The 26,243-nt window shown below is 48.6% G+C and overlaps 11 protein-coding genes across 11 annotated transcripts; 5 read left to right on the top strand and 6 right to left on the bottom strand.

The window, feature by feature from the left end:
* The first annotated feature begins 609 nt into the window (after positions 1–609).
* F9C07_2284736 (putative carboxyphosphonoenolpyruvate phosphonomutase) lies at positions 610–2,085 on the top strand. The gene is made up of 3 exons (XM_041292800.2): positions 610–962; positions 1,009–1,156; positions 1,209–2,085. The coding sequence occupies exons 1-3, from the start codon at positions 723–725 to the stop codon at positions 1,829–1,831; spliced, it is 1,011 nt and encodes a 336-aa protein (XP_041147525.1). The 5' UTR covers positions 610–722; the 3' UTR covers positions 1,832–2,085.
* A 1,021-nt stretch (positions 2,086–3,106) lies between these two features.
* Positions 3,107–3,574, bottom strand: F9C07_2107893 (uncharacterized protein; the record flags this gene model as incomplete). The annotated part of the gene is made up of 2 exons (XM_071509030.1): positions 3,107–3,475; positions 3,524–3,574. 2 exons carry the CDS (start codon positions 3,572–3,574, stop codon positions 3,107–3,109), a joined length of 420 nt encoding a protein of 139 aa, XP_071364379.1.
* A 53-nt stretch (positions 3,575–3,627) lies between these two features.
* F9C07_2284737 (uncharacterized protein) lies at positions 3,628–5,541 on the bottom strand. The gene is made up of 2 exons (XM_041286332.2): positions 3,946–5,541; positions 3,628–3,890 (listed from the first exon to the last, which is right to left on the bottom strand). The coding sequence occupies exon 1, from the start codon at positions 4,899–4,901 to the stop codon at positions 4,158–4,160; it is 744 nt and encodes a 247-aa protein (XP_041147526.1). The 5' UTR covers positions 4,902–5,541; the 3' UTR covers positions 3,628–3,890; positions 3,946–4,157.
* Positions 5,542–5,934: 393 nt separating this feature from the next.
* Positions 5,935–7,290, bottom strand: F9C07_2284738 (GDSL lipase/acylhydrolase family protein). Its single transcript, XM_041292811.2, has 3 exons — positions 7,037–7,290; positions 6,356–6,988; positions 5,935–6,283 (listed from the first exon to the last, which is right to left on the bottom strand). Exons 1-3 carry the CDS (start codon positions 7,232–7,234, stop codon positions 6,053–6,055), a joined length of 1,062 nt encoding a protein of 353 aa, XP_041147527.1. The 5' UTR covers positions 7,235–7,290; the 3' UTR covers positions 5,935–6,052.
* On the bottom strand, positions 7,291–9,671 carry F9C07_2284739 (putative beta-N-hexosaminidase). Its single transcript, XM_041286333.2, has one exon. It carries the CDS (start codon positions 9,657–9,659, stop codon positions 7,536–7,538), a length of 2,124 nt encoding a protein of 707 aa, XP_041147528.1. The 5' UTR covers positions 9,660–9,671; the 3' UTR covers positions 7,291–7,535.
* A 3,294-nt stretch (positions 9,672–12,965) lies between these two features.
* On the bottom strand, positions 12,966–17,479 carry F9C07_2245449 (uncharacterized protein; the record flags this gene model as incomplete). Its single annotated transcript, XM_041292812.2, has 10 exons — positions 12,966–13,328; positions 13,400–14,188; positions 14,244–15,206; positions 15,259–15,612; positions 15,719–15,904; positions 15,963–16,000; positions 16,063–16,950; positions 17,004–17,131; positions 17,195–17,343; positions 17,393–17,479. The coding sequence occupies 8 exons, from the start codon at positions 17,477–17,479 to the stop codon at positions 15,072–15,074; spliced, it is 1,965 nt and encodes a 654-aa protein (XP_041147530.1). The 3' UTR covers positions 12,966–13,328; positions 13,400–14,188; positions 14,244–15,071.
* F9C07_6376 (putative neutral protease 2 precursor) lies at positions 13,070–14,830 on the top strand (the record flags this gene model as incomplete). Its single annotated transcript, XM_041292801.1, has 3 exons — positions 13,070–13,328; positions 13,400–14,188; positions 14,244–14,830. The coding sequence occupies 3 exons, from the start codon at positions 13,070–13,072 to the stop codon at positions 14,828–14,830; spliced, it is 1,635 nt and encodes a 544-aa protein (XP_041147529.1).
* Positions 17,480–17,803: 324 nt separating the features above from the next.
* On the top strand, positions 17,804–21,009 carry F9C07_1643303 (acyl-CoA synthetase). Its single transcript, XM_041292802.2, has 6 exons — positions 17,804–18,906; positions 18,963–19,343; positions 19,399–19,671; positions 19,724–19,886; positions 19,946–20,268; positions 20,331–21,009. Exons 1-6 carry the CDS (start codon positions 18,631–18,633, stop codon positions 20,658–20,660), a joined length of 1,746 nt encoding a protein of 581 aa, XP_041147531.1. The 5' UTR covers positions 17,804–18,630; the 3' UTR covers positions 20,661–21,009.
* A 349-nt stretch (positions 21,010–21,358) lies between these two features.
* On the top strand, positions 21,359–22,912 carry F9C07_6373 (angio-associated migratory cell protein; the record flags this gene model as incomplete). Its single annotated transcript, XM_041286329.1, has 1 exon — positions 21,359–22,912. The coding sequence occupies one exon, from the start codon at positions 21,359–21,361 to the stop codon at positions 22,910–22,912; it is 1,554 nt and encodes a 517-aa protein (XP_041147532.1).
* Positions 22,913–23,394: 482 nt separating this feature from the next.
* F9C07_6372 (putative NADH-ubiquinone oxidoreductase B12 subunit) lies at positions 23,395–23,701 on the bottom strand (the record flags this gene model as incomplete). The annotated part of the gene is made up of 2 exons (XM_041286334.1): positions 23,395–23,551; positions 23,604–23,701. 2 exons carry the CDS (start codon positions 23,699–23,701, stop codon positions 23,395–23,397), a joined length of 255 nt encoding a protein of 84 aa, XP_041147533.1.
* Positions 23,702–24,065: 364 nt separating this feature from the next.
* On the top strand, positions 24,066–25,634 carry F9C07_2071382 (CCR4-NOT core complex subunit Caf1; the record flags this gene model as incomplete). The annotated part of the gene is made up of 3 exons (XM_071508767.1): positions 24,066–24,554; positions 24,660–25,214; positions 25,275–25,634. The coding sequence occupies 3 exons, from the start codon at positions 24,066–24,068 to the stop codon at positions 25,632–25,634; spliced, it is 1,404 nt and encodes a 467-aa protein (XP_071364380.1).
* Positions 25,635–26,243: the final 609 nt, after the last annotated feature.

The following is a 26,243-nucleotide window of genomic DNA, read 5'->3' on the forward strand; positions in this document are numbered from 1 at the left end:
TCAGACTGTTGATCAGCGCCAAATTAATAAAGCCAAGAGCAAATTAGAAGACATGTTGCACAAATCAACATCTGACATGCAGGCTCCTCGACAAATCCGGCTAGCAAGTTGCTGTAGCACCTTTTGACGAACGAGAGACCTAGTGAAGAGCTTGGCAGTGGATTCTTGAGAACCACAATCATCATTGTATGGCTAATTTACCAAACTCTCTTACGCCAGAAATTAGGGAAGCGCGTCAAATGGCAGGCTAGATGCACATCTTATCAATTAATATGTCTGATATCAATTAGCCTAATTGTTCGGACTGATAACCACCGAATCCAGGCCTTTAGGGTTACCACTTCTGGTCTGTCACAGGCCTATACTGTACCACATAACTGATCCTCGGCGTCGCAAGGAGGCCAGCAGCCAAGAGCACTTAGTACCCTCAATTAATAACGAGGGAAGTATTCTGCATTCGTATTGACTGGCTATTCAGCTGGCCAAGTCCTTACGTTGCATATCAGAACGAGGGTGTCAGCGCTAACCGATGAACAAATGGAGGAATTTCACCTACCGGCTGGGTGTCCGACGGATGGTTATTTTGCCGAAGTTACAGGCATGAAGACACAGAACTGGGGTATATAAAGGGTCTCATTTCCAGTGTAGAGGTGCTATCTTTCAGAACTCATCATCATCATCATCACTCTCATCATCATTATCTGTTTACAAAATCAATCACAATGAAGGTCGGAGATTCCTCCTCGTCTAATCTGGCTATCACCATCACCGTCGAGAAAGATGGCTTCTATGAAGTTAACGGTACCAGGCAGGAGCCCACTGTTTCCCTGTATATGACAGCCGGAGCGTCTAAGCTGCGCCGTATGTTGAGGGAAACAGACGATTTGATCGTCTGCCCTGGTGTGTACGATGGTATCTCTGCTCGAATTGCCATGGGGCTCGGCTTCAAGGCAATGTATATGGTACGTTTTGATCATACAGTGTTCCATATCAATGCTAACCATTTAGACCGGCGCTGGAACTACCGCCTCAAGGCTCGGTATGGCAGATCTTGGACTGGCCCAACTGTATGATATGCGGACCAATGCCGAGATGATTGCCAACCTGGACCCATTTGGACCCCCATTGATCGCTGACATGGATACTGGATATGGTGGTATGTTGTTCCATTATCCTCAAGTGATTGTCAGATTCCTGATGTAGTTTAGGTCCTTTGATGGTGTCGAAGTCTGTTCAGCAGTACATTCAGGCCGGTGTAGCTGGCTTCCACATCGAAGACCAAATTCAGAACAAACGTTGTGGTCATCTCGCTGGAAAGAAAGTGGTCGACCTGGAAGAATATCTCACTCGCATCCGTGCTGCCAAGTTGACCAAAGACAGACTGCGCTCGGATATCGTTCTGATTGCCCGCACTGATGCCTTACAACAGCATGGGTATGACGAATGTATCCGACGTCTAAAGGCAGCGCGTGACCTTGGTGCAGATGTCGGGCTGTTGGAAGGTTTCACCTCCAAAGAGATGGCAAGACAGGCCGTGCAGGATCTGGCGCCATGGCCTCTGCTCTTGAACATGGTTGAGAATGGTGCTGGTCCCATCATCACCACAAAGGAAGCACAGGAGATGGGCTTCCGCATCATGATCTTTTCCTTCGCCTGCTTCGCACCAGCATATCTGGGCATTAAGGCTGCGCTGGAAAGACTGAAGAATGAAGGAGTTGTTGGAATTCCGGATGGCTTGGGACCGAAGAAGCTATTCGAGGTGTGTGGATTGATGGATTCAATGAAAATTGATACGGAGGCCGGTGGTAGCGGGTTTACCAACGGTGTTTGATTTTGTTTTCTGTTCTTTGTGACTTTATTATGCTACTCTGACTGCGTATATCGTTTTGCCTGTGATCCACTTTGTGCCTGTTTACTTTCTGCTGTGGCCTTATACAAGTTTTAGATGTCTTTTGATAAGACTTTTGTTCAATGAGACTGATGTTTAGTAACAGCCTTCTCACGTGGTCTGGAAATGGGACTGGTTCTATGAGCCCTTATAACTTACTAGGTTTAAAGCTGCTTGGAGAGAAGGTGTGACGGTCACATCTAGAGTGATGGAGGTAAATACCGGTACTACTTAAGGTAACCAACTCTATCATTCGGCTCGTGGTTAAGGTCACTCTAATGGTATAAATGTGCATTTTTATCATATACATCCCATACCTTTATGTGATCCTACAAAAGATTGAGCACATCGCACTGCAGGCTGTCTACACTCCTTAAAAACCTACCTTTCCTAGAGTTGTGTAGGTTGATCGCTTTCATTCTGAGCCGCGTCCTAGGTTGGTTAGTTTAATGAGCTGGTAGGTTACTGAGTAATACTCAAGCCTAGCGTCCGACAAGCAAAGGCATGGCCTCATCATTCAAGTCATGGCTACATGAGAGCGCCGTTTCTTCATCAGAAGGAACCTCATCGGCCTCGCTCACCTCTTGCGCGGATATAATCAAGGAAGATGCGGAAGATTGGGCCTCATTAGGGGTTTCGCTTGTCCACACAACCTCCTTGTCCACAAGAAATGTCTCACTCGGGCACACTTAGCGAGGCCCGGCCAAAGGCTAAGCTGTGCGCAAAGAAATTCTTCTTGGGAGACCGCAATACATTGCATCTGATGTACATTGCACTTCTCGCCAGGACTGGTGCTGAAGAAGAAATAGCAATTATCCTGTCTATCTAAGCGTTGCGTAAACTTGATGGATTGCTCGACCAGTTGACGCAATTTGCGAACTCTTCCTTCCTTTTTGGAAGAAGCAAATTCGGAGAAGGCCAATTCAACTATTTCACAAAGACTGTCGCACGTTGCCTGTAGAGACTCGGTGCTTAGGGACTGGGCAGCTATGCTGGTTGCAGATCGCCAGTTGTCTGAAACAGACGATGGTTTTACCACATTCGTGTCAGCCTGGATAATAAAAGGTTGCAAGATGGCACAACGGTACACTTCTCCCTTATATGTGTATACATAGCTTTCCAATCTTCTTCCATTTGACCGCTTCGAGCTCTGATGATAAACCAATTGACTATGTAATACTGCATATGCCAGCTAACGGCAGCCCGAATCAGTGCCCGTCACTGATGAGCATTCTGCGGCTCATGAAGCCTTGGAAAAGTTCTTATTTCCGTCTTTACTGAAGCAGCTGTCAGGCTACCTAATCGACCTTCATCCCGGGGTTGTGAATTCACCCAACTGTCCAAGGAATACCCGAGTCGGCTCATGATAGGCCTGGAGTAGCCGTCATTCAAAGGACCAGGCTGGGAAACCAGGGAGTCCACTCGTTCTGTCAGTAGATAAATATTGTTGTTCTTCTTTGCGATCTCCATTTCCATCCTCTGTTGTTTCTCTGCTACCAGCTCTTGCAAGCGTCGACATCTTTCCTTCAAGGGGATACTTTGCAGTTCGAGCTCGTCTAAATCGCGATAACGCGGCTCTTGTACAAGCTTTGAAGGTTGGTACATTATTCAAGACTCAAGGAATGCTCCACAGACCTCTTTCAACTTGGAAAGCCACTTGTAGGCTGTGATTATAAATTGAGCCATGTCGTGTTATAGGTTATGCTACAAGATATGCTCCGTTCCGCTGCTTTTGGGTTTTGTTTTAGTCGTAATGCTTATGCAGTGTCTAGTTTGGCAGCTTTGAATACGCTTGGAATTTTCAGGTAGCTTTTTCTTCTTTCTCTATTCCTATAGAGCTTCTATTCTTTCTTTGGTCATGCTGTTTGTCGCCTATACTATAAAGTTGATGCTGCCTGCTTAGGCCTAGCGTTGTTGTTCTTCCTAAGCGATCTCCTCTATATAGATACTGAGGAAAGATTCAAGCAACTCAATCAACTGAATACATATTCAAAATATTCCCCTTTGAACATGTAATCAGCACGAAACCCTCAATAGTAACGACTTCTGCACCATACCTTTCATGCGACTATCCGTACTTCAATTTATAATTAAGTCCTTGTAATCTTTATACCTTAGGTGTTAACGTGAAAAAAAAAATACATGAATCGAAGTCTTTCACCTGTCCTCAGGACAGGAAGCTTTGGAAATGCTCACTTACACCACCGCGCTTCTCCCATAACCAGATATAAAGAATCCTTCGAGTGTTGTAAAAAAATCCCCAAGCCCGCTATATGTCCCCAGAACCACGATAGTCTTCATCCGCAGTAACCCGCTGCCCTAGTATAACAACCACGACCGCTATCAGCGCCACATCCACCCCAGGCGCAACTCTCACTTCCCATTTCGGTCGATAGCAAGACGAAGGCTGCGGCCCTTCAGCAAGCTCCGCAGGGTTCGTTACTCGACGAATATGCGCGATGATTCGGTCCCCAAGCACCAAGACCTGGGTATGGTAGTAGGGGTCTTCATCGCGGACCTCGAGCATCATCTCATCGGAATCGGGTAGATAAACGCCATTATCACCATCGTCATCGAGCTTCCCCTTTCCCTTCCGTTTCTTAGAATCCCCCGGTCTCCTCTGCTCAGACAGGACAGCATTGCGAAACCTGATAACCGCTTTCGGCGCCCGCACCGCGACCCTCAACTTCGCAGACAATATAACATGTTCCATCTGCCCCGGTAACCTCAACTCCAAACACGACGAATTATACCACCGACACCTTAACTCGAAAAGCGGTAATCCAGACCGATCATAGAAAACTCGTCGTTGACCTATACTCCACGGATACCCCTGCACCGAAAAGATCGTCTGCCCCTCATATTCAACACTGTAATCCAACGAATGCCACGGTTCGGGGCGATTCTTCACCGTCAAGAGTAGTTCGGAACGTGATACGCTCTCGGGTCGAAGCGCAATGGGTCTCAGCGGTGGACTTAGACGATAATGTGGGGTTCTGTCGTTGTCGTCCATTTCTTTCCTCTGTGTATATTATCATGTAGTATATGTGCGAATACAATGAGCAAGGTAATGGTAATCGGTAGTATCGGGTGCCATTTTCCAAATGTCCAAACCCGCAAATCCAGTCATTTCCCAGGTAATATCTCTCTTGTCTTGTACCCCCTTTTCACTTTTCTGTATGGGATTATGTGATGACCCTCCTTATAAGGCGTAAATGCGTTTCTGCCTCGCACATGCCGTGTCAGTGACGGCTGTTGGTCCTGTTGGTTTTTGGAGATCCGTGATTGGGCCGCTCGCTTCGAACGGTGGATTTGCGTTCCACTGGATGGCTTTCGGGATGAAGATTAGCTTGGCCTTAGGGAGCTTAGGGGGCCGTCATTCTCGAATCAGGGTTTTCGCATTGGTTGGAGTGGGCTTTCTTTAGTCGATGGTCATGCTGTGCTTTTACTTGATCTGGTAATTCGTCTGTTTCCCACTTTTTACTAGTTTTCCCCCTCAGAAGGGACGAAGAAGGATGATGGGCTTAGTTTGGTATTTGTGATAATGTGTCGTTTGATAGGTAGGACTCCTCGTGTTTAGGCCCTTGGGCTTCTTTACAACCTGTCAGTGGGTTCTGGCGTGCTTCGGGTGAGGCGCTGCGGGATCATGCACTGTCAGCAGCCGTTGGGATCCGGGTCGTGGGGGCTTGGGGTCTTATGTATTATTTTGTGAGATTTACAGTGTTTTGTTCTATTTTCAAGGCGTGTTGTAGGGCCTTATCGTTGATGATATTCATGGAGAAGGGACGGTCTAGGCGGATTACGTTGTGTTTTGTTCTTTTCTTGTTTGCTTTTTATTTCTATTTTCTCGAGCTTTGATACTCACTGTTACGAATAGGGGCTCCCTAACAGTGGCTATGCTGTTCTACCTTCTATGTCAGGGAAGGTTAAGGATTGCATACCTGGTTGTCACTGTGACAGGTCACGCGCAGAGCCGTGCCTCGGCGATTTTGTAGCTCATTAGCCTAATTGATTGACAGGTTTAAGAGAACAGTTTACTCAAATAACGTGTCTTGAATTATTGATTGATATTGGCATTATGCATACCCTAACTGGTCGTCAAGAAAGATCACGAGACCAGATACAACCCTTGACAGGGATCCATCCCTACCCAGCAAGCACATCTCACCAATACGTCGCCCATTGACTCTCCCCATTAACCACCTTCACAAACTCCTCCGCAATAAATTTATCCGTTGTTTGAGATGGATGCAACTCATCAAACCACATGAAGTTCTCCTCGTCTTGTAACCGAACACAATCCTCGCCCTCGGCATTACAATGCTTCACGAACCCGGTTACATTGGCACCGACGTCTCCGAACCAGTCATCAGGGTTATAGTAGATATCGGATAACTAGCAAGCATCAGTATTTCCCTTCTCTATAACATCACACAAGAAAAGGACGAAAGAAAGAGAAATACTCACCAACCCATACATATCCATAACAGCAACCCCAGCCCCCGGATACCTATCGGCAACCAAGACCTCGAAAGGCGTTCTATACCGAAACACCTCATTAACATTAACTACCTGCTCCCACATCCGATAACTAATTAAAGTCTGGTTACTAGGCTTATCAGGCCACCACGAGACAGTCTTCGCGCCCCCATTCTCCAGCAAAGCATACTGCGGTGTCAACTGCAACGGGGCCAGATTCATCAATACAAAGTACCGGCCTCCGCTTTCATAAACCCGATCCAGGGACTCATAGACACATTCTATGTAATCTGGGATGACCTTCCCCTGGACCTGGGAATCAGTTAGAAAGGCATAATTGCCTAGATCGTTGGTCCCGATCCAGATCGCGTAGACGGTTTCGTCGGCCGGGATGTCGAGGAATTTGTTCCCCTGGGAATCTACGTATTGGGTGTCTGCGAGGAAGGCCGGGATTTCGTATTCTAGAACAGACGGGAAGGACATGTTCAGGCCGGACATTGTCCGGGGGGTGATTTTGTTAGAGCATGCGCCTCCGCTGACGGCGTAGTTGTGTCGTGTTGCATTTGTGGCTGCTGCTACGTAGTGGCCCCATACGTAGCCGCCTGAGGCGGAGGAGTTGGACTGTTATGGGTTAAATTGGGCTTCTAGACGTTGGGGTTTTGTATGTACCTCGGGTTGTTTCCAGCCTACTGGTGGTGCTGATCCGTTGTGGGCGTAGAAGTAGGATGCTCGCGTGTCGTCTGTGTAGCTGTCGCCGAAGGTGACGAGGTTATTGAATTCTCGTAGGCCCCATTTTTGGGTGGGTTTGGCTAGGGCTAGGTCTTTTGTTGCGGCGAGGATGCCTAGGAGGAGTGGGAATGTGTACATTGCGATTGAGGTTGCTTGTTGATTACTGTAAGCTCTAAGGCATGACAAGGACGAACGGGAGAAAGGTAAATAAATATAGGAAATTATGGAACTTCATTGCTAGATTAAAATACCCAAGCTTTGCGGCCATTGCCCCGGATCTCCGATTTCTTGTTTGCGATGCAGGACGGGATGCGGGGAAATGACTGCAATTACTGGACGGATAAATGGAATCTCTAGTCGGTGAATTGGAAAGTGAGGGGTATCCTGCACGATTTTATTTACCCACGGAAATTTTATACAGCTTGTCATTTGGTATTGGTCAATGCTGGCCGTCGAACTCACTCACTGTCAATCGTTGGATGCCGCCTTCAATCCACTCCAGTGGTGCCACGAACGCCATCTGGCTCCAGGATAATAGCCGGTTTTTGCCACCAAATACCAGCACTTCGAATCTTCCGGCGAATCCCTCGTTGACCCAGACCCGACTGCCACCGATCATGTCAGTCCGAATGGTAATGTGGCTCTGCAATGAAACTGTCACCGGCTCGTGCGTTGAGGAGGTCTCGTTCGTCCAAATTCGGCCTGGATAGCTTTCGTCGAACCCATCCGTTTCTTCTATGGAGCGCAGGGGATACTCCCATCCGTCTGAGACAAAAGTCAGGTTGCCGTCTGGCGACAATGCAAGGGTGGAGTCGTTGGACCATAGGGTGAATGGGCCTGAAACATTTAGAGTCAACTCGTAGTTCATCCCCTTGCTGCCATATCCTAGATGGATTTTGTCGCGGTTTATATTCTCTGAAGGGTTGGTCCAACTCAAAAGCTCATTAGCATCTTCACTCTTGTGGGAGATTTGTCGGTCCAGGTTCTGCGCCACAGCCTTCGAGGTCAACAAGTCCATCGAGTCTGACAAGGTAGATACATTGATAATGGGCCCACGGTTTCCAGCCCACGCCCTCGCTGCAACAACAGGAATGCCATTGCGGATCGCATAGTAAGACTCCAACTCCGTCGTGGCATCAGGCCCATTATCATTCCATGCGGCCAGAATGGCACCCTTGACGGGCTTCGGGTCAGGCTGCTCGGTGACATTCACAGGGTTGAAGAGAGCCGGTGTCCACTGCCATCCCTCTCTGTCCGCAAAGTTGAGCACCCTAGAGTTGTTGAAGAAATCTGGATACGGGGCTGGGAATATCGGCATGTGATCGTTTTTTAACGACATGTAAGCCCACCAATCCTCTGAGTTGATAACCTCGTAGCCCTGTTCTGCCAATTCGACTGGGTCGGATTGTCCATACTGCCAATGTTGAATAATGACGTCCTTTGAGATGTTGCGGGTGTCAGATGGTTCGTATGTCCCCCAGATCCGAATCGTCTTACCGGCCTGTTCGTCCATGAATTCCGCCATGTCGTTGACAAAATCAATATAGTCGTCTGCCAGGGTGGCATCGTACTCATCGGCACCGATATGGACTTCCTTTGTTTGAAACCACGGCAGAAACTCAGTCCAGATAGACTTCACCAGGGGAATGGTGTCCGGATGGGTCAGGTTCAGCAGATCTTTGCTCTCTAAGGCTAATTCTGGCTTCCATTTTGTAATAAACAAACTGTGGCCAGGAGCTTCGATCTCAGGGATGACAGTCACACCTCGTTGGGCACAGTGCTGCTGAAGATCCTCAAAGTCCGCCCGGGAGAGTGTCTCGTTTTCTCTTTGTACAATTCCCTGTAGCTCGGGACTCTCCGGCCGCAAGGAGAACTGTGCGTAGACATCTTGCCAGGTTTCATTGTGGCCACGACTTAAGGGATAGTTGTCGCTAGTATGGTACTGAAATTCAGACAGCTTGAAAAAAGACGCATATGTGCATAGATCCTTGAGGTACGATGGGGAGTACCATTTCCGCCCAGCGTCTAGTAAGAATCCTCGCGTTGAATACGAGGGCGCGTCAACCACCTGACCAGACGGGATGGGAGAGTTGTGAGCTATCAACAACCGTTGCAGCAAAGTTCGTGTTCCCCACCACATTCCACGGGCGCCTGAGCCAAGGATCGAGACGCGTCCCAGTTGGACCTGAAGCTTGTAGCCCTCTTCTGTGGGATCACCATTTTCATACGTCAACCCGTCTTGAGAGCAATCTAGTCTGTCCAGGAAAATTCCTGTTTGGCCTTCAGGCCACACTTCAACAGGGTGCAGATTCCATGACTCGCCCGTTATTTCCTCCAAGTCCTGGCGAAAGGTATTCGCAAATTCAATAGCGGACGGCGGGATGAGTGTCAAGCCATTCTGATCTCTGTCCGATGCGAAACTATTCGTGATATAGATATTTCGGTCGATTGTCGCAATATCGAAACCGTCGTGTTCAGAATCCAAATTAGTCCATTGAACTGGTGGCAGGGACTGCAAAGCAGAGACTACTGCAATCAGAGAAAGCAAGATAACTGACCACATGGCTGATCCTTACTGTCAGGAGAGCTTTGGGGGAGGCGAACGTGGGTCTGTTATAGTCATAAACAAACCCCGGAAATTCCCCAGGCGATCGACGGTTGCATTCCGTGGGGGTGTCTCGACTTATCGACGTTACATTCCGATCGCAACCAAATTCGATACCAATGCTATTGTTCCTCAGAAAGGTGACATTCCTCCCTGCTTGGCCATCTTAGTCATTTCGCTTGCGGTCTTTTGTTATTTGCTATTGGCTTGAGAGACCTACTTGGGTGATCAGACCTCCAATGCTTTCTGGTCCCTCTTGCTCCACAAATTCCGGCAACAAAGCTCGGCTATCTTAGGGTGTCACTCAATTCGCGATAAGCCTCAAGTAATGAGAGTAAGTGGTGAGAGCAGCGAGCATTGAATCGTGACAATCCAAGTATTCACGTGGCACGAAAAGGACGGAAAGGGGGATGTAAGTCAGAAGGTCTCACTGTTGAAAGAAATCAGCTCCTTGTAATGATCCAGAACACAGTTGATTAAGCTCATATGTAGGTGGTAGTCTCAGTAGATACATATTGTCAATAGTGAATCTTCGCAGCTACCCCCACGTTCTCCAATGCAACTAGATTCGTTTGAGTATAGCGTACAAATCACCTGGCATGCAGCAGGGTATTAGTCGCGCTCGAAGCTTGAAGCTCGAAGCTTTGAAGACAGTATAAAACATTTGTATGTGTCTTTAGGCGTAGTCACACAGAGCAAGTTTCTCTCATGGTGTAACACCCGAGGAACATAACCTTCCTTCTTCTTGCTGCTCAGCATAGATTATGTTTCTCAAAATCAAAAATTTCACCACTGTTATCAGCAAGAGCATCAGTAGGTACGTCCTAATTCAAGACCATGAAGGAGTATTTTCGTCCCAGCCATGATACTGGCGTATAAACTGGTGTCGTAAAGCAATGTCAAAGTCTTGGTAGCATGATACCAAATCTGTGCGGTATGGAGGATCTATGAGAGGTAAGCATCATTACAGTTGTTGTTTCCTCGAGGTCCCGAGAGAGCCCTTCTGGGTGAATTAGTGAGATCAGGTTGCAAGTCTTCCACTCATGTCGACGTTTTGAGAATATCAGGCGACATGGTATGTATGTCCATCACTTCCTTGATCCCTGGTTGTCTGCATATGTGCTTGCCTTGTCAGTCTAGGGTTCACCATTGACAATATTGGTTGCGATTGTAGGGAAGTCACGAGTGTTCAGAGACTTCACAAGCCCAAGTGACCCGGCAGGCATATTGCGAGGGTGCCCCTGATATGCTTGATCTGTGGTAGGAAACAGCCACTTAATGTCTAGAGCGCATGAGCGAGGTACTATCCTTCCACAACCTAATCGAAAGCTTTCATTATAGGAAGCTGCAGGTTGTGCCATCTCCTGATCGTGGAGATAATGTCTCGGTGTTGAGGGTTTCCTCGTCAGAGAATTCTCATCCGCGCAGTTATCTGCAGCGTGAATTCGGCGCAGTAAGTATGCACCCCTCGAATAGGTATTGGTGTATCGCATTTGTAATCATCGGGCCGTTATGGCAAGACAATCGAACGATGTACCCAAGGATCCACTCGCAGACTCAGTGAGTACAACGGGCAATAGACGCGGCTCAGAAGTACCGTTGTTGCCGGATCACATGAAGAATCTCCCCTGGAGGCGGCAACATAAGCCATCTTTGTGGATACATGAAATGCGTGATATAGAACTAGTATGATCCTGAGTTCTTGGACGCGGGGGCAAGACGCTGATTGACGACCCTTAACTGCGGCATTAAATCAATGGCAGCTCCAAGATCGGCATTGTCATGCCAAATGCGGCTTAGGACTGGAATTCTTAATTAAGACTAACTTGGCGATGGATATCCTGGTTGTGTTATGGCACGGCTGTGGTTTCGGCAGCGGAGGGAAAGAGTCTTAGGGGAGGCTTTCTAAGTGGGTAGTCTCCGCTCTAGACTAAGCATGTTAGCCCTCACTTTTTCCTTTTCGGGCAATATCCCCATGCAGCGTACCTATCACTACTCTGTATCAGGTGTTCTTTCTGGTTTATGGCTAATTTAGCGTTGATTAACCATGTAGGACAGGGTGTTGATTTCAATCTTTGCCCTACATAGTATTCTACCCAAACCGGGTGTAGTAGCACCAGCTACCCCCAGCTTCTCTATTATGTAAGTAGATACCAACAGGCTAACGTGATTCCATGCAGATAGCGGGTTTGAGACACATACCATAGCATCACGATATACAGACTGATCTCGATTCCGAGCAGTGCCGTTCCGTTAACTGCCAAGAGATCCCGACCCGTACTTTCAATATCCGAACATCCAGAACAGTTTCATGTCAAGCGGCAGTTAAAACAGAGACCCTTCAAAGTTCACCAAAACTCAGAGATCTCGAGCCTGTAGTGGTCGACCGTTCGATGCGTTTGAAACGGGCTCAACCTAAAAAAAAAAAATATTACCACAAAGCATTGACAATCTGGTAAGGCTTGGAGTCCCCTGAAACGCCGTTGATGCCAAGATGTCGCATAGACTAGGGACTCGTCCCCACTTTCTCGCTCCTTAATTCCTGTGTTAATCCGCTTGACCTCGTTGACTTACTCCGAGTAGGACTCTTGGCTTGGGGGTCCATAGAAATGTGTCATAAATGCCCTGCAGTGCCACCTATCTCGTGTTAATGTGGATTGAGTCCAGAATGGAAGGTAGTATTCTTCTCGAACCCTGAACCTTGCTAAGGCTGTTAAGCGTTTCAGGTGCGGAATAAGGAAACAGATAGGGCGCCTCTTTCTCAGCTAATGGGTCGGGATTGATCTGCCCCGTGACCCCCATATGCTCGGGTGGAGCGCTGAAGATACTTACTTCTATACTATCCAGGGTTATGAGGTGGTTTCGGCCTCGGAATTTTCTCGATCTTAAGTTACTTTGCATGTAGCGCGATATCTTTCTCGCCTTAGATCTTCTGGCCTGTTGTAGCCATGATCTGTCTCATCTAGTCTAGATCTCGAGACCCCGTGGCCGTTTAATTTACCTGATTCTTGCCCAGGAACCCTATGCATTACCGTCATTGGTTGTTGATGTCACTTCCAAGACCATCATGGGATTCTGCGCCAGATCTATAGCCGCTGACCCATAGTATGAAGTGCCAGCGGCCAAGACCACCATGTCTAGCAGGTTAGATGTATCCATCAGGAATATATGAATCGATTGGGTAACAATGTAACCATTAGAAAAATCCATTAGCCAACTTGAAACACGAATATGAGTTGATTATCTTTTTCAAGGTCATTTGATGTATAAAACCAGGCCTGGTGCCGCGTTCCCAGTGCTTGTTCTCATCAAAGCCATTCATTCCTTCTTTTCTTTTCTTATATTGTTCCTCCTTTTCTCCGTTCAGGATGTCATTCATTCAACTCGTTCACTTCTTCGGTCTTTTGACCTTGGCTGCCGGCAAGCCGATTCTTATTCCGAGGCAGGCTTCGGGAGCGCCGCAGGACGGTGCTCGCAACCTGATTGACGTTCAGCTGCAGTCGATCGGAAACTCGACTATCAAAGCTTTCATCACTAATATTGCTGATGAGAATCTCCGTGTCGTCAAGAGGGGTGGTCTGCTCGATAACGAGCTTCCCACTAAGAAGGTTGTTGTGTCTGGATCTGGTAAGCTCACTGCCGAATGACTAGTATCTGCATATACATATCAACACAAGGTGATTAACAACAACAAAAAGGCGCAAACCCAACTTTCACCGGTGCGGAAGTCGACTACGTCAACACACATCTGAATGACGACGCATTCTTGGAACTCGCCCCTAAACAAACAATCGAGTCCATCTTCGACATCGCCGACTCCCACGACCTTTCTCCTGGTCAAAAGTACTCCGCCATCGCGGATGGCATGCTCGAATACACGAAGTTGGACAACCCTAAGAAATTCTTCGTCGTTCCTTATACATCCAACGCCATCGACTTCGATGCTCCTGAAGACTCTGCTAACCGCCTTGCGACCCGCGCCACCCTCGAAGCCTGCAGTGGCGAATATAACAAGCTGATGCAGGATAACCTTGCACAGGCTGCCAAGATGGCCGAGGCTGCCGCTGCGGATGCTCGCGACGGCAGCAGTGGACTGTTCCAGAAGTTCTTCAAGTCCCAGGATGAGGCTGACAAGAAGGAGGTTGCCGAGCGCTTGGAGGCCATTGCTAAGGAAGCAACATCGAAAGGCACCCTGACCTACTACTGTCAGCCATCGGCGCAGGATTCCTGCGGTGGCAACATTGCGGCCATCACGTACCCAACACAAAACCGTGTTGTCAACTGCCAGGCATACTATGAAACGCAGCAGGTGGTGAACGAGTGTGGATATCTGGATCAGGCGGCTATCTCGCTCCATGAGTTCTCGCATGCTACTAGCGTCTACGCGCCTGGTACGGATGATGTTGTGTATGGACTTGACGGTGTGCTTCAATTGAGCACTGCACAGGCCAAGAACAACGCCGATTCATTTGCATACTATGCAAACAGTAAGTACTCTTACCATTGGACGTTCAGGGACTTGTGCTGACTGTGTTTTTGTAGGTGTTTTCAATAACTGCAGTGCTGATGGTAACCAGAGTGGAAACTCAGGTACTCAAATCGGATCCACGAATGGTAATGGAGGTGGCCTGGACATCCCTTTCGGGCAAGGAACTGGTCAAGGAAACGAGCAGGGAACTAGCCAGGGAACTGGCCAGCAAACTGGCGCTCCAACTGGAATGGAGAATGGAGGTGGCTTTACCATTCCCTGGGGACAAGGAATTGGTCAAGGAAACGAACAGGAGGTTAGTCAAGGAGCCGGTCAGCAGACCAACCAAGGCCCTGCCACCGGTATCGGTGGTATGAACCCCTGGGGACAGCAAGCTGGTCCTGCAGAAGGCACTACACAACCCGGGTCCGAATGGCCCGCTGGCTTCGACGACCTTCCCTGGTCCTTCAACAACCCCAGTCAGGGTGCCCAGTCCAATGGCGGTCAATTTTCCAACGATTGGCAGCCAGTTTCAAATGACTATCAGGAAATTTCGGCTTCTCCCTCTGGTGACTTTCCCTTTGGTAACTTCGGAGCCCCTGAGAGCTCGCAAGGTTTTGAACTTGGTGAAGGAAGTGGCTGGTTCAAGAGGGATCAGTAGGTCAAGCGATGCATTAGCTCTCTGAAATATGGTGATAAAGCATATCAACCGTGCATTCATGTGGGCAATTACTATAGAGGTAATTACAATGAAATAGGCGAAAGGTAAATCCACCTCAAATCGCAAATTCCTGAGAAACAGAAAGGGCAAAGCAGAAAACATAGAGTTAGCGCAAGCCCTCGAGGTAGAGATTTCAGAGAAACAGAGAACGACAAATCAAGAAAAGGAAAAACACCATTTCTCAGATTCCATTGTAAATCTGGTGACCCGCAAGCGTAAACTCTCCCTTGTGAGTGTCCTTTGGGTCCACGTGCTCTGCTTTGATATGGCGCGCGGTCAACGCAAAGCGCAATTTGCTCTCAGGGATAACCTCATGCTAAAACAACTGTCAGATTAAAACTTATTTTCGCATTATCCCATATACATACCTCATGGTATTTCTGCAGACTTTCACCATGCATTACAACCATGTCTCCGTGGTGAATATCCAGTTTAATACACGGTTTGGCTTCGCATTGGGTACGGTTGTTCTTGAAGAGCTCGTTTCGGCATTTGTTATACTTTGTTTGTGTAATCATTCCATGCTCGAATTCAGCTTTCCATGTCTGCCTTTGCAACTGGAACGCGCAGCCTGGAAGCACTGGATCGTTCTCAAGTAAAATGTTCCTGCTGCTCTGCCCCTTGTAGTACTTTGATTTCATGCGGATCTGCATGGTAGACCGAGCCCCCAGCGATAGTGTCGCAATAGTAGGGCCAAGGGACGTTTCGCCGTCGTCATGATACTAAAGGTGTTAGCAACAGCTGCATATATCCCTAGCCCTCTTTGTTGCCTTCTCCACCTTGGTGCAAATAACCTCCTTGATAGATGAAAGATGAGATAGTACTGACTCCGATCTTCATGTTCGCAAAATATCCGAGCACCAGCATTTCATTTGGTGGATAGGACGTATGTCCAGTCAGATGCACAGCTTGCTCAGTCGCCCATTGCAGACGGCCTAACGCGTGTAGAACTGGCCCAGGAGCCTCACCAAAGCCTTTGCAATTCACTGGTGCAACATACTTATACGGGTTACCCTAAAACAATATCAGATGATGCTCACCACATGATAAGATGTCAAGAGACGGAACTGACATAATTAACTGCAAAGTGCGCAGTAAGCGTGCCAGTAACTACAGAGATATTTGTTAGATGCTCGCCGATAGAAACTGCAATCGAGACAATGCCAACTTACCCACGGCATTTCTCAAAGGAAATCTCTGCAACCCAAGTTCAGCCATCTGCAATTGCGTAAACATGGTGTTTGGTCCGTTAGGGTGGTTATTTATGTCTCTATTCGACACCAGGTGCGTAACATGACCGACTCCTGGAATATTATAGACTAACCTCCTGTATGGAGCCAGTGAGTTATCGTCAACCTCTGGAGTCATGAACTTGTCATCAGGCATAAAGGCTCGCTTCTGGGGAGCGATTTCGAGAGTATCAATGACAGATCGTAAGGACACAACTGGCATTCGTGTCATTTTCTCAAAGGTGCATGAATGCTGAGGTTGAGTCGAAATAGAGGTACTATCGTCACTGCACTTCCAGCCTCTCCAAAACTTTCGTGAGATACATTTGCGGCACTGTGGGCATACAATCCCTTTCCAAGCCACTCTACTGGTCGCTACACTTGCGTCATCCTCATCAAAAGTGCTGAGCAGGTCTGGTATCAGGCTGTGGTGAGGTTTTATGACGGGGTCCGGGGCCATCCGATAGCTCAGGAACTTTTGGTGGTAGGTGAGGTTCGCAGGAGCGGCCAACGCTCCAATTTTAAAGAAACGGGTGCAGGATGGCTGTAGACACATCCAGCCTTGGTGAAATACCTGAAAGCTCCTGTGGTTACATGCATTGCACTCAACTGAGTTTGGTCTGCTTGCAAAATCACGTTCTTGAAGAGAGGGCGGTGGTAACGACCCTTTGTCCGCCCACCAGCTCTTGCTCTGGAGATCCAACTTCTCATAGCGCACCTTCGCAGCAATACGCTTGCCAATACATTCAAACCAGATATTCGTGATGCGGAAGTAACCCATCACATTATACGGGTGCGGGACCATTTTCCCCAAGACAGTGTTGTGCTCCCCTATTTTATCATTAATAAGGATCATTTCACATTGTCAGGCACGGTGTAGTTACCGATAATAACTCCGACGGGAACCTTCTGCTCCATGCTGTTCATGAGACATTTTACCAGAAGATCTTTCTTTGCTTGATCCTTGACGCGAACCAAATCTCCGTTCGCATTCTTAGAGCATGAGCCACCTCTGCAAAGAAGTGAAGGTCTTAGTGTGAGAATGACATGAGGCAAGTCGAGCTATTGTACCTACATCCTGGTTATTACCACTTCTTCATCAATGTATGAGCGTTCTCCCGAGTCGCGATCAACCAGAACCCCCCAGGCCAGACCATCTTTATGATATATGCCACCTTGAACGGCTCGAAACCATGGAAGGGTGTCACCTAATTCCGAGCGGAACTTCATCCATTGGTTAGCAAGGATATAAGAATAGTGTCCAGCTACGTACATTTGCCCATGCTGGAGGTTCCCCATTAACGGCAGAAGGTAATGAAACCTCAGCCCCTGCGGTAGCCCTCTTCCTCTTCGCAGGCATGTGTATATTATGTCTTAATGCTTCGCATCAATAATAAAGATAATGGACTCCTTGGGCATCGGGGCTTCAGGCTCGTGACAATTCAGGTATATAGGAGTATTTAGTATAGGAGAAAGATAGAGAAGGACATATTCATAGAATCATTAGATCAAGAGTGATTGCTAATCATTCGCAAGTGAGATAATTATAGGGTAAATGTTGAATCAGAATGAACTATGTACTGTGGCAGAGTGCTTTAAGATCATTTACTTCTACCTAGATGGCAAACCACCTGACCGGCCTCACCGCCCATACCGCTTCGTGAGGCCTTAGGGCCTTTATAATATCTATGGAGATCGGTATCAGACATAAGGTTGGAGGCCTGATTCAGGAGATCTCAAAGCATATTGAAGGCCGTGGTCAGAGCTGACAGCAATCCTACTCAATATTGAAATTTTCATGTATAGATTATCAGTAGAGCCTTTGAATAGTTTTAAATCGCCCTCGTAGATCAATCATTCTATAAAAATCGACAGAGCAATTAATAGTGAATTGCTTGGCAAACACACCCACCACTATGGGATCGAGTCAAAGTAGATTTAGTAATTTCATTTGAGTGGGTGAATGCAGACGTAGATTTTCCCATTCCCGACGGTGCAAGGAGAGAGAACTCCACAGCCTAATTAATAGGCTAGTTTATAGTTAGGGGCTTAATTTCATCATAAGTGGAGCTTTTGCACCGATTCAGAAAGACCCTCGGCTCACCATCGCATATCCGAGGGCAATCCTTCACTAATCATTATCATGCCGAACTACACAGCTTCGACAGGGTGCGAGTTTGATAAAAGATTTGTTCAAAGGGTGGAATATGTAGAAGGAAATAGTTCAGAATACTAAATTTAGAGGGCACGGGGTCGATGACAATAATACTGATATAATATGCATAATCTCGGAAATTCTGTGCAGAGTGGCCACGGCTCGGTCATTTCTCCGGGCTGTTACTACGAGTAAGAACCATAAAGAGCTTTCCCCGCACTAGGATTGGAGCGACCCCCGGCTTATTATTCTTCTCCCCTCACGTCCTATTCGCTTCTTTTCTTTCACATAGCTCTCTCCTTTTTCTTTGTCTTTGCATAGATCTCAATCGTACTCAAAACCTTGACCCTGCCAAAATGGTCTTCACTCCTCAGAAAGGGGCGGGAGAATTACCCGCAATCCCTGATAATATTCCTATCAGCGAATTTATGCTCAACGATCAATATGGAAGAAACCCGCTTCAAAAGTCGAGAGATCCCTTCACTTGTGGAATTACTGGGAAATCCTACTCAGGAGCCCAGGTGGCGGAGCGAGTCGATTATCTCGCTCGAGCATTAGCGAAGGAGTTCAACTGGGCCCCAAATCAGGGTACGGAATGGGACAAGACATTAGCGGTCTTCAGTGTGAACACGGTACGTTTCAAAAACAAAATGTAGAGACATTCATGGCTAATCGCCCCTTCATTCAGATTGATACACTTCCTTTGTCCTGGGCGACCCATCAGTTGGGAGGAATTGTTTCGCCCGCCAACGCGGCTTACTCTGCGCCCGAGCTGAAGCATCAGTTGGTTGATTCTCAAGCGAAAGCTCTATTCACCTGTGCCCCCTTGCTGTCCACTGCCCTGGAGGCGGCGTCCTTGGCTGGATTCCCGAAGGACCGTATCTATCTGCTTGAGGTTCCCGCCGAACTCACCGGTGGCGCAAGCATCCCTGCGCAATACAAGACCGTCTCACAACTCATTGAGGCAGGCAGATCACTACCTAAATTGGAGAGACTCAACTGGGGTCCTGGAGACGGTGCTCGCCGAACTGCATTCTTATGCTATTCCAGTGGGACATCTGGCTTACCTGTATGTGTATACCACAACTAGTTATAGATTGAGAGAGACTGACCATTTATCACAGAAAGGAGTGATGATTTCTCATAAGAACGTTATCGCAAACGTTCTGCAGATCTCCGCTTTCGAGAAGACCCATCGAGATGCCCTCGCCGCACCAGGAGGTCCCCAACATACTGAAGTCGTGCTGGGCCTGCTCCCCCAGAGTCATATCTATGCCCTAGTGGTTATGTGTCATACTGGACCCTATAGAGGTGACCAGGTGATTGTGTTACCCAAATTCGAGCTGAAATCATACCTTGCCTCTATTCAACACTTCAAGATCGGGTCCCTTTTCTTGGTTCGTACTGTCATTGACTACTGTGGTTTTCTGCTACTAATATCTCTGTCAGGTCCCGCCAATTATCATTACCATGCTCCGAAACCACGAGGTTTGCAAGAAGTACGACCTCAGCTCGGTGAAATCTCTGTTCACTGGGGCAGCTCCTCTGGGTATGGAAACAGCCGAGGATTTCCAAAAGATGTACCCCGGTGTTACAGTTCGGCAAGGCTATGGTAAGCTTCAATTACCTAACGGCGAGATATGTGCACAGTTGACTAATGCTTGCCTACAGGTTTAACCGAGACATGCACGGTCGTGGCCTCGACTCACCCCAACGACATCTTCCTCGGATCCTCCGGTACCCTCATCCCTGGTGTTGAAGCACGCATCGTTTCCCCAGAAGGCCAAGAAATCACAAGCTATGACACTCCAGGTGAACTTGTGGTCCGCAGTCCAAGTGTGGTACTAGGATACCTCAACAATGAGAAGGCTAACAAAGAAACCTTTGAAAACGGATGGATGCGCACTGGTGATGAAGCCGTATTCCGCTTAAGCCCGAAGGGAACTGAGCATGTGTTTATTGTGGACCGTATCAAGGAGTTAATTAAGGTCAAGGTTTGTTCTTCCGTACCATGGTGATACAAAGTTTGAGTGCCCCCCGCTAATAAGAACTTCAGGGTTTGCAAGTTGCCCCTGCAGAGCTTGAGGCCCACCTACTCACCCATCCTGCCGTCGCTGATTGTGCCGTCATTGCTATTCCCGACGAGGCTGCCGGTGAAGTTCCGAAGGCCATCGTCGTCAAATCTGCCTCGGCTGATAAGGATGATGAGAAGACGATACAGTCGATCAAGAAGTATGTGGAAGAACATAAGGCTCGGCACAAGTGGTTGAAGGGTGGTATTCGCTTCGTTGAGGCTGTTCCCAAGAGTCCCAGTGGCAAGATCTTGCGTCGCTTGCTTCGGGACCAAGAGAAGGAGGAGCGCAGGCGCGCTGGTGCGAAGCTGTAGACAGTGTAAGATTTCATGGTTAGCCTTAATCAAATAGATATCATTACTTATGATCTGTATCTACATGCTCTTGTTGTACAACTTGGCCATGATAGCTTTCATGTTCTTTTTTAAATTATGTTTTTGTTTTTCAATAGCATAGTATGTATAAGTGGAATTCAATATCGTGAGTTATCCTCCAGTATATATATTTGCCCCTCACACGCGATGTAAGAGCCCAGAGTTGTTACTTATAGGAACGGACAGGGCCTTGAGAAAAGCGAAACATGTGACAGTACTAGAATTAACACCAGTCCCATCAGTAAACATATGGTGCTCTGATTGTCATGAGTTGTACGGTCCACATTAATATTTTGGAACATTCATGGCGGTTCGTGAAAGCATTACGATTATAAAGCAATCGGAGACTTAGGCTAGCTGTTTGCAGTGTTTGACTTGGGCGCGGGGAGAATTTATCGAATTTCTAAGCGCGGGGCCTTATCGCTATAATTTACTGATCAGCTAAAAAATCTCCTCGCAGCTCGTCAATTGTCGCAAAGTTTTATTTGTATTCTGCGACATATAGGACTGAAAGGGAGAATCATTATATATAAAGTCCCCAGCTCTGAGGTGTCATCAACTGCATCTTTCCTTCACATTACAATACCCCTCCAAGTCAATAGTACTTGGCTTTTTTACGATACCATATAACCAACACAATGTCTTCCTCCCAAGATCCTCACCACGAGGCAGAAGATGCCTACGTGGAGGCTGATGAGGCGGAGGAAATCTTCCAGCGCGATGAGGATCACCCTATGGACTCCGATGGCGAGGACGGCGACGAGCCCATGACCTACGAACAGGAGGAAATCACCCTGGAGAATGATTCTTCCGCTCATTTTGATCTTCACTCAGACTCGCTCTTCTGCATTGCTCAGCACCCTATCCACAACTCTATTGTTCTCACTGGCTCCGGCGACGATACCGCATACATCTTCGATTCCACACCAAACACCGAGCGTCCTCTTCTCCCACAAAGCTACGAGTCGAACCCTCAACCGAAAAAGGAGCGCGAATCTCTGCAGCCTATTGCAAAGATTGAAGGCCACAAGGATACTGTTAACGCAGTTGCGTTTACCGGACCCAAGGGTGAATATGCCGTGACCGCAGGTTTGGATGGCCAGCTGCGTGTATGGCGCGATACTACTCCCCAGTTGACTGGCCAGGCTTGGGAGTTTGTCGCAGAGGCGCAGGAGGTAGAGGAAATTAACTGGATTGCTGTTTGCCCGTGCGAGAAGGGTGACGAGGAGAATAGCAATGTCATTGCTATTGGAGCAAATGACGGTAGCGCTTGGGTATTCCGCATTGACCACAACGACACCGCTCAGCCCATTACGATCATGCAGACGTTCTTCCAGCACACCGGATCCTGTACTGCAGGTGCCTGGACGCCCGATGGAAAGCTGCTCGCGACTGTCTCGGAGGATGGCAGCTTTTACGTGTATGACGTCTTTGGTGCCGCCGCCGCCGCCGGTATCTCTTACTCTGCTGGTACCAGTGCCGTCGTTGGATTGACCCCGGAGGACCAGCGGTTTGCAGTTGATGGAGGACTTTATTCGGTCGCGATTGCGCCAGATGGTGCATTCGCTGCTGTTGGTGGTGCGGAAGGTCACATCAGAATTGTCGGTCTTCCTCGTCTTGCGTCTGGCGGCGCTGCAGCATCTAAAGCGAAGGGTAAGGGGGCCGCCTCTCAGTCAACCGGTGCTGCTGCTGGTACTATCTTGGCCTCTCTTCAGGCTCAGTCTGACGGCATTGAGACTTTGTCATTCTCTTCCCCTCCTTTGAGTCTCCTCGCTGCGGGCTCGGTAGATGGATCAATTGCCCTGTTCGACACCGCCCACCGCTTCGCTCTCCGCCGCCATATCAAGGAGGCGCATGAGGGTGCCGTAGTCAAGGTTGAGTTCCTTCAGGGTCGCTCTGCCCCAGCCTCGTTGCCTCCCCGTGGTCCGATTGCATCTGCTGCATCTGGACAGGGCCAGCCGTGGCTTCTCACTTCCGTCGGCATGGACGGTATCGTAAGGCGGTGGGATGCGCGCGGTGGTACTGCAGCTGCCGCACAGGGTCTGTTGAAGGAATGGAAGGGTCACTTGGGTCTCACAGAGAACTCGGAGGGCGAGCAAGCCGGTGGTGTTATGGCCTTTACCCAAAGTCTGGATGGAAAGCGTGTTGTTACGGCGGGTGATGATGGCATTTCATTCGTCTTCGAAGAGTAATCTAGTCAGTCAAAAATGAACACATCGATTAGCGCGATTTATATGCTCCAACCACAACCCCCTTTGACAGCCATTGCGAGCTAGCGCATCACGTTACGTAGTACACTGTAGTAATCACTAAGCCCAAGTACAAGACAAGAGTCCCATACCAGAACGAAAAAAGTACAGTCTTGATATAACGAAAACCAGATAGATACTATGTACACCGGACAAATTCCAAACAACCCAAGCGCCGACTTAGAGCAAGGGCGCGCGTCATGACCATCAGAATACTTTATTTCCCGCTCGTCCGAGCGTCCCCAGAACAGATTCACTACATCGCACCCCCTTGTATGAAACCTAAATGCCGCAACCCTTCCTGGTATACGGACGTCTTCGTCTGCAACCCGGGGTATCCTCGTCTTTTTAACCCATTGATATCGGTCGGCGGTTCGTCGTGTTATTCCTCCCGTTCTCAATGCATTGAATTCAATTGGGCTGGTTTAGTGGTGTCCGTCGCCGTGATGGTCGTCGTGCTTCATGAAGACGGCCTCGTATGCGCAGTATCCGGCGAAGGCAACGCTGGCGATACCGAAGCCGGGGAAGATACGCTTGAAACGGTTGAAGCGACTGAAGGGGCCGGTGTATCTCCAGGCCTCACTGCAAATGGGTTAGTAAGGGCAATTGCAGAGAGATCATGCGTGAGACGCACTAGCGAGCCCAAGGGTCCTTCTTTGCCCAGACCGACCGGGGAGAAGCGGCGGCCTTGAATTCCTTGATGTCGAAACCGGTGGGGTTCGTGCCGGCCATGGTGAGCGGATAAGATGGAGAACTGGGAAAAGTCGGCGTCAATGGGTAGGCGAGCGAAAGTACAAGAGGTTCGACACCCGAGTCCGCAGGTTCCGGGGTACAATGGAAGGTGGGGAACAGAAGGGGGCAAGATGACTTTTGATTGATTAAGCGGGAGTGGGAGCGAAGTTGAAGCTGTACAGGAACGTAGAAGTTGAGGCTTGGCGCGCTAAGCCGAATACGGAGCAAAGAAGCTGTCCGCCTTCTCGACTCGACCTGCGAGCGACTTGTCTGTCCAGCGTGAAAAAGGCCCGACCACTCGATTCACCCAACCCCCCATCACATTTCAGATGCATGACGAGCTGTCCACGTTACAGTTTACAACATGCCACCTCCTGTCGGCAGATACGGGCCTACTGGCCTAAGCGGCCCCTACACACATTTACAACAAGCCCACCTTCAACAACAACAGCAACCTCAACACCATCCGGCTCATGCCCAGTCGGCTAACACAGCTCTCCCACCTCCCTCCCTTGGCGGCCATCCTGGTTTCGCCGCCGGCAACCCGAATACCAATATCAATCCTTTCACACTCTCCGGAACCGGTATTGCGAACGGCATGTCTGTCGCTGGATTTGGCGGCGCCGCAGATGCTGGCGGCACCGGCCTTGCCAGCCATGCGGCTCAGATGGGCTTCGCGAGAGGGGCCCAGATGCAGCAACAACAACTCCATCAAACTCATGACGGTCGGTTAGCACTCGAGGCGAAAGCGGGCGCCGTGAAGACAAGAATACGGGATGTATGGAAGCACAACTTGGCCCAAGAAATGGCCGTGCTGCGGCAGTTGGTGGAGAAGTATCCGTATATTAGCATGGTGAGACTGCGACTAGATGATTCCGGGAAACCGGATCGCCAGATGATTCTGGAGGCGGCAATTTCTGCCTAGTTTCTGAGATCTGAAAAGCTAACGATAACTTAGGATACCGAGTTCCCCGGTATCGTTGCACGTCCCATCGGAGCGTTTACGAACAAGGCGGATTACCATTATCAGACTCTCCGGTGCAACGTCGATCTCTTGAAGATGATTCAGCTGGGAATAACCCTGTTCTCTGCTGAAGGCGAGGTACCGCCGCCCAATGCTACGGATGCGAATGGACAACCCCTAGGGAATAGTCTGGTGCCGGCTCCCTGCACCTGGCAATTTAACTTCCGGTTTTCGTTGGAGGATGATATGTACGCACAAGAATCTACGGCAATGCTCGCCAAAGCCGGTATCGATTTCTCCATGCATGACAAGAATGGCATCGATCCCTTCGAGTTCGGTGCGCTTTTGATCAGCTCAGGCCTCGTCCTGCTGGATGACGTTCACTGGGTGTCATTCCACTCTGGCTACGATTTTGGCTACTTGATGAAGATCATGCTCTGCAAGCCTCTACCCGAGAACGAAGAGGAATTCCACAAACTTCTCAATATTTTCTTCCCGTCGCTGTATGATATCAAATACTTGATGAAGCACGCCGGGCGCAACCAGGCCGTCAACGATACTCCTCTGACACCAGCCGCCGCCCAGATTCTCACCAACCTTGGTCAAAAGTCGGGACTTCAAGATATTGCCGATGAATTAGGTGTCAAACGGGTCGGCATTGCTCATCAGGCGGGGTCCGATTCGCTTGTCACGGGCGAAATTTATTGGAAGATGCGACAGTTGGTTTTCAACGGCAGCATTGACGAGTCCAAGTACTCTGGACAAATCTGGGGGTTGAATGGTCAGATGCCAGCGTTGCTGTATCAGATGCCCCATCAGACGCCCAATCTCAACGGGGCTACGATCTACTCTGCTGCTGGCACGCCGAGCACACCCAATGCCGGTACACCCCAGCACCAGGGACTGGGCACACTGACACCTGGCGCTGTCGGCGGAGTCTTGGGACAATTTCAGGTTGGGAAAGCATGAAAGTCATTTAGCTAAGATCTCATTTGTCAATGGGTGTTAGATTTGGTTGGGGGAGTTTATGATATGCCTTGCATCATTGTTCCTCTGTATCTTTCCCTTTGTTTGGTCTCTTTGTATGGGCTTCGTGTGTCTGAAATCTTACTGGGAATTGTCGAGTGGCTTCCCCCCTCGGGAACGTTCTCCAGGTTCCTGGACGCTATTTGTCTTATTTACCGTTTACCTCGTTCACAGCGATTGCTTTTCTCTCTTTCTCATGGCGGGGGTTGCGGGATGGATACGATATGACGGATGTACATAGCATGTAGCACCACGGCGGTGCCTCTATCTCTTCTTATCTTTTTGAGTCGCATTTTCTCGTTGTTTAGGTCTCACATTTCACGGTTCGTCGCCTGAGATGCTTCACATTGTCTGGGAGACGGGTGTTTGCGAAGGGTGTACGGTGTTTGTTATATGGCTGGAATATAATTCTCGTTTCACAGGCGCTTCCTGCCTTTCCTTCCCAATAGCATATTTGGGTTCCCTCCTATAGCCGTAGATAGAACAAAACCAGTTGGGTGATATTGTACGCATGTATGAACTTAGTTTCGGTTACCCTACAGATTGACATAT

This window comes from Aspergillus flavus, chromosome 5 (assembly GCF_009017415.1).
Source record: "Aspergillus flavus chromosome 5, complete sequence".
NCBI classification, from domain to species: Eukaryota; Fungi; Ascomycota; class Eurotiomycetes; order Eurotiales; family Aspergillaceae; genus Aspergillus; species Aspergillus flavus.

What these genes read in the sequence shown, in the direction of transcription:
- F9C07_1643303 (XM_041292802.2), top strand. Translation starts at nt 18,631, where the DNA reads ATGGTCTTCACTCCTCAGAAAGGGGCGGGAGAATTACCCGCAATCCCT. An exon ending in AGATCGGGTCCCTTTTCTTG is followed by an intron (nt 19,672 to 19,723) that starts GTTCGTACTGTC and finishes TATCTCTGTCAG; the next exon opens with GTCCCGCCAATTATCATTAC. An exon ending in TACAGTTCGGCAAGGCTATG is followed by an intron (nt 19,887 to 19,945) that starts GTAAGCTTCAAT and finishes GCTTGCCTACAG; the next exon opens with GTTTAACCGAGACATGCACG.
- F9C07_2284738 (XM_041292811.2), bottom strand. Translation starts at nt 7,234, where the DNA reads ATGTACACATTCCCACTCCTCCTAGGCATCCTCGCCGCAACAAAAGAC. An exon ending in TAGGCTGGAAACAACCCGAG is followed by an intron (nt 6,989 to 7,036) that starts GTACATACAAAA and finishes AACCCATAACAG; the next exon opens with TCCAACTCCTCCGCCTCAGG. An exon ending in TTATGGATATGTATGGGTTG is followed by an intron (nt 6,284 to 6,355) that starts GTGAGTATTTCT and finishes GATGCTTGCTAG; the next exon opens with TTATCCGATATCTACTATAA.
- F9C07_2284736 (XM_041292800.2), top strand. Translation starts at nt 723, where the DNA reads ATGAAGGTCGGAGATTCCTCCTCGTCTAATCTGGCTATCACCATCACC. An exon ending in GCTTCAAGGCAATGTATATG is followed by an intron (nt 963 to 1,008) that starts GTACGTTTTGAT and finishes CTAACCATTTAG; the next exon opens with ACCGGCGCTGGAACTACCGC. An exon ending in CATGGATACTGGATATGGTG is followed by an intron (nt 1,157 to 1,208) that starts GTATGTTGTTCC and finishes GATGTAGTTTAG; the next exon opens with GTCCTTTGATGGTGTCGAAG.
- F9C07_2284737 (XM_041286332.2), bottom strand. Translation starts at nt 4,901, where the DNA reads ATGGACGACAACGACAGAACCCCACATTATCGTCTAAGTCCACCGCTG.
- F9C07_2284739 (XM_041286333.2), bottom strand. Translation starts at nt 9,659, where the DNA reads ATGTGGTCAGTTATCTTGCTTTCTCTGATTGCAGTAGTCTCTGCTTTG.